Source organism: Eretmochelys imbricata, chromosome 24, assembly GCF_965152235.1.
Source record: "Eretmochelys imbricata isolate rEreImb1 chromosome 24, rEreImb1.hap1, whole genome shotgun sequence".
NCBI classification, from domain to species: Eukaryota; Metazoa; Chordata; order Testudines; family Cheloniidae; genus Eretmochelys; species Eretmochelys imbricata.
The window spans coordinates 16202929-16207829 of record NC_135595.1 but is presented as its reverse complement, the minus strand read 5'-3'; the positions used below and the strand labels follow the sequence as shown (position 1 = coordinate 16207829).

The following is a 4901-nucleotide window of genomic DNA, read 5'->3' as shown; positions in this document are numbered from 1 at the left end:
AGGTCTGGAGCCAGCGAGCCCCGGCTGCTTGGGCCAACTTTCACTTTCCGGCCGAGCGGGAGCTTTATAAGGAGAGCCGGAGAGCGGGGCGCCGTCCGCTCCTCCGCCTGCCGGGCCAGCAGACGCGCCGCGCAGCCACAGGTGAGAGCCCCCGGCCCCTTTCTGGGGTCCCCCAGTTCGGAGCCGGCAGCGGAGGGCGGCACCCCCCCCAACACCCCCTCTCCCGGCTCGGAGCCGGCTGCGGAGGGCCGGCACCCCCCCCTTCCCCGGCTCGGAGCCGGCTGTGGAGGGCCGGCACCCCCCCAACACCCCCTCTCCCGGCTCGGAGCCGGCTGCGGAGAGCCGGCACCCCCCCCCCCAATCACCCCCTCTCCCGGCTCGGAGCCGGCTGTGGAGGGCCGGCACCCCCCCAACACCCCCTCTCCCGGCTCGGAGCCGGCTGCGGAGAGCCGGCACCCCCCCCCCCAATCACCCCCTCCCCCGGCTCGGAGCCGGCTGTGGAGGGCCGGCACCACCCCCATCACCTCCTCCCCTGGCTCGGAGCCTGATGCGGAGGGCCGGCGCCCACCCCCCCCCCAATCACCCCCTCCCCCGGCTCGGAGCCGGATGCGGAGAGACGGCACCCCCCCCCAACACCCCCTCTCCCGGCTCGGAGCCGGATGCGGAGGGCCGGCGCCCACCCCCCCCCCCCAACGCCCCCTCCGCCGACTCGGAGCCGGATGCGGAGAGCCGGCGCCCCCCCCCCCCCAACGCTCCCTCCCCCAGGCTGGGAGCCGGCTGCGGAGGGCCGGAACCCCCTCCCCAAAACACCCCCTTCCCCGGCTCCGAGCCGGCTGCGGAGGGCCGGGACCCCCCCGCCTCCGCCCCCTCCCCCTGGGTGCAGTGGAGGCCCTTGCGGGTATGTCTGCACTGCAATTAAACACCCGCGGCTGGCCTGCCGGGCTGCAAACTCGCCGTGTAGACGTGCAGGCTTGGACTGGAGCCCAAGTGCGGGGTCTGTGCCTGGGGGGACAGGTCCCAGGGCCCGGGCTCCAGCCTGGCCCAGATGTCTACACGGCAATTTTTAGCCCCCCCAGCCTGAGTCAGACCAGACACCGGCCGTTCCACGGGGCTTTTATTCCAGTATCGAGGTACCAGAGACTCCCCTGTCGTTTCCACACGCCCTCCCCGGGCTTCACCCCAATGGCCCGCGGCCTCCGGTTCGCAGCCTCGCTCTCTCGGGGCCCACCGCAGCCGCAAAGCGGGTAACTCACTGACAGGCTTTGCACCCCCCCTCTAGCCCAGCAGTGCCCCTGTACCTCACCATCACTACCGCTGGCCTCTGCTGGGCGGGGCAGTCACCCTGGGAAGGAGGGACAGCCAAGTTTCTTTAATTGAACGCACTCTTAGATTTTTGTTTTTTTTTTTAAAAATAAATGTAGTCCAGAGAGACCCATCCATGAGATTCCCAATTCTTAGTCAAGAGCGAGAGACCGTCCCTGCCCCAGCTGAGATCAGGGCCCCCTCGTGCCGGCTGCTGCCCAGACACAGCGAGAGACTGGCCCTGCCCCAGCTGAGATCAGGGTCCCCTCGTGCCGGCTGCTGCCCAGACACAGTGAGAGACTGGCCCTGCCCCAGCTGAGATCAGGGTCCCATTGTGCCAGGCGCTGCCCAGACACACAGCGAGAGACCGGCCCTGCCCCAGCTGAGATCAGGGCCCCCTTGTGCCGGCTGCTGCCCAGACACAGCGAGAGACTGGCCCTGCCCCAGCTGAGATCAGGGTCCCATTGTGCCAGGCGCTGCCCAGACACACAGCGAGAGACCGGCCCTGCCCCAGCTGAGATCAGGGTCCCATTGTGCCAGGCGCTGCCCAGACACACAGCGAGAGACCGGCCCTGCCCCAGCTGAGATCAGGGCCCCCTCGTGCCGGCTGCTGCCCAGACACAGTGAGAGACTGGCCCTGCTCTGAATGGGTCGCAGTCCAGACAAGATAGACAAAGGCCGGGCAGGTCAGCAGAGAAAGGAAGGGGTTTCCCCAATGTCCATGTGTTAGAACTGGCAAGAGAACCCAGCCGCTCTGACTCCCAGCCCAATGCCGTACCCACTGGACTCCTGGTATAGTGGGGCCTGCTCCAGCTCCTTCCCTGGCTCTGGGCAGCCCCTCGCTGCCTGAGGTTAAGGAAAACACATGAGAAGGCTGAAAACCAGGAGATTTTAAGAAAGAATCCAGGTGGGGCTGGGCCTAGTGGTTCTTGGTGTCTGGGCTTCCTGGGGCTGCCCTGCCCTGCGGTTTTCCACACCGGGGCAGGGGCCGCCAGCCGGGGTAACTGGGACTTCCCCATCCCCCTGGGACTCCCCCATCCCCCTGGGACTCCAGGCACTGGGGACAGAAGACAGAACTGTCACAACAAAGATACAAGAGGCTCCCCCCATCACCAAACTCAGCCTGCACAGCTGTCAGCTTAAAGGGATTTTGGCTCCTCCTTTCTGGTGATTCCAAAGGGAGTTAGGAGCCGAAATACCTCTGAAGGTCAGGACCCTTCTTTCCATGGCGAAGATGACGCTGCTGGGTGCTTTGGGAATCGGCCCCCAGCGTTTTCGAGTGGCGGAAAACATCTCGCTGTGGCAAGTTTGTGGTGCTTTGTTCTTTCCTCTCTTGCGCTGAAACTTGCTCAAAACATGCCTGAGCTGGAGATTCAAAAACCACTGGCTTTCTTGTGAGGTCTTGGGCCTTCCTGGCTTTGTCTGGGCACTTTCAGTGCGTTGAAATCAGGAAGAGCAGTTGGGCGACATTTTATTTTGCGCAACTAGGATTGTCGGACTGGCCAGACTGGCTCAGCCCAGAGGCCCTTTGACTGTGTCCTGTCTCTGATAGTGATGGTACCAGATGCTTCAGAGAACCCCACAGTAGCAGGTTAGAGAGATTCTGACAGCAGGGACAGTTCCTGCCTGACAGCCGTTAGAGGTGGGGTCATGCCCTGGAGCATGAGACTGTTCAATCTTATCAAACTTAACAAAAAAAAATTATTTTCTAATGTCATTCTGGCTCTCCTCATTAGCCATATCAATGTCAGATCCCTTTCTGGGTCTTGCTGGGCTCTTGGCATCAGCGAGATCATGAGGCAGTGAGTTCTACAGGCAAATCCCAGGGTTGTTGTGAAACAGCATTCCTTCTACTCCATTTCACAGGGGCTCCCTATCGGTTCCATCACACATCCCCTTGTCCTTGCGCTGGGGATCCTGGAGGGGAAACTCTTTCACCCCCTCACCCGTGTTCTCTGCTTTGTTTCCCAGCCCCGCGATGCTCTCCCTGTTCTCCGGCACAGAGAGCGAAAGGGAGAGGCTTGTGCGCGCCAGCCAGTCCCTGCTCGACTCCCTGCAAGGATGCATCTCGGCCACCCACGTGCTGCTCCGCATCCTCACCCAGCACCTTGACACCAGCGTGTTCCTGGAACCGGTGGGGGGCGACGTCGACGTGGGGGAGAACCTGGAGCGTCTGCTGCGGGCAGCGCAGGAGATGCACGCCACGGCGGAGCAGACGGACAGACACGTGCAGAAGAACACCAGCCGGGACCTGTACGCCCGCATGGCCTCCCCCCACACCTCGCTGCAGGAGAAGGGGGCCATTGTCCGGGACTTCCACCAGGCCACCCTGGGGATCTTCGGCAGCGTGGGTGGCCCCGTGGTGGCCGTGCTGCTGCGGAACGCCGGCCTTCCTGAGCGGCTGGAGGCGGCTCTGCGGGAGACGGAGGCCTCCCCAGTGCTGCGCCTGCCGATGGACGCCCTGCGCCGGAGCAGTGAGGAGATCGCCAGGGCCGTGTCTGCTTGTGTCGCCCCTGGGGGCCCAGCTGGGGAAACGGCTGCAGGGCCCCCCGAGAACGGCCCCTTCTCCGGGACTGGCATGATGCAGAGCCTGGGCGACTACCTGCCTGATGCCCTCACGGGGCGCCGGGCTAGGAATGCCCTGGCAGCAGCCGCCGGGCACCTGGAAGAGGCGCTCCGGGCTCTATCACCGGCCTGCAAGTCTTTCCAGTTGGCGGCTGCCGCAGCTGAGGTCTACATGGCCCTGATCACAGAGCAGCAGCCGGGAACGGGAGAGGGCCCGGGCCAGAATCCTCCCGGCGTCGCCCATGGAGCTGAGCAGGCAAAGCCATGACAGCGCCCCCCTCACCATGGCACATGCACCGGCAGGCTCTGCCCTGGGCTCTGCGCTGGTTAACGAGCCCGGCACAGCCCAGCATGTGGGGCTGGCAGCCGGGAACCACAGCAAATAAAGGGACCTGAGCAGAACCGTGGGCCTGAGTCTTAGTGGTTTGTCCCGGCTGGCGTGCTGGCCCACCCGCCTTCGAACCAGACTCCACTCCCAGCCCCTGGTGTAAATCAGGAATGACTCGTGGGGGGCAAGTCTCCTCTCTGATGTAAATCAGGAGTAACTCCACGGGTGTCAAGGGGCTGATTCTCCCTCCCTCTGGTGTAAAGCAGGAATAACTCCCTTGGACTCAATGGGGCTGATTCCACCTCACTCACCCTGGTGTAAATCTGGAGTAACTCCAGGGGGTCAATAGGGCCAATTCCCCTTGTGTGATGTAAATCCAGAGTCACTCTGTGTGTGTCAAGATGCCATTTCCCCCCACGGTTTAAGTCAGCAGTAACTCCACTGGAGTCAATGGGCCCGATTCCCCATCACTCACCCTGGTGTAAATCAGGAGTAATGCAAAAATGCCATTTTCGAAAACGATTTTTGGGTTCCACTAAAACAAAAACATTCGAGGTTTTGGTTAGAAATCGGGAAGAAAGGCAGCGAATATTCTCCTGCCACGTTCAAAATACGGAAACCTGCTGGGTTTTAACCGGAAAACAAAAACCTGAGCCACAAATGTTCTGGTTCCTGCTTTTCCCGCCTCTTTTTTTTTTTTTTTTTT

At 62.5% G+C, this 4901-nt stretch overlaps 1 protein-coding gene across 1 annotated transcript; it reads left to right on the top strand.

The window, feature by feature from the left end:
- Positions 1-4252, top strand: C24H12orf60 (chromosome 24 C12orf60 homolog). Its single transcript, XM_077841295.1, has 2 exons — positions 1-141; positions 3274-4252. The coding sequence occupies exon 2, from the start codon at positions 3281-3283 to the stop codon at positions 4133-4135; it is 855 nt and encodes a 284-aa protein (XP_077697421.1). The 5' UTR covers positions 1-141; positions 3274-3280; the 3' UTR covers positions 4136-4252.
- Positions 4253-4901: the final 649 nt, after the last annotated feature.

What these genes read in the sequence shown, in the direction of transcription:
- C24H12orf60 (XM_077841295.1), top strand. Translation starts at nt 3,281, where the DNA reads ATGCTCTCCCTGTTCTCCGGCACAGAGAGCGAAAGGGAGAGGCTTGTG.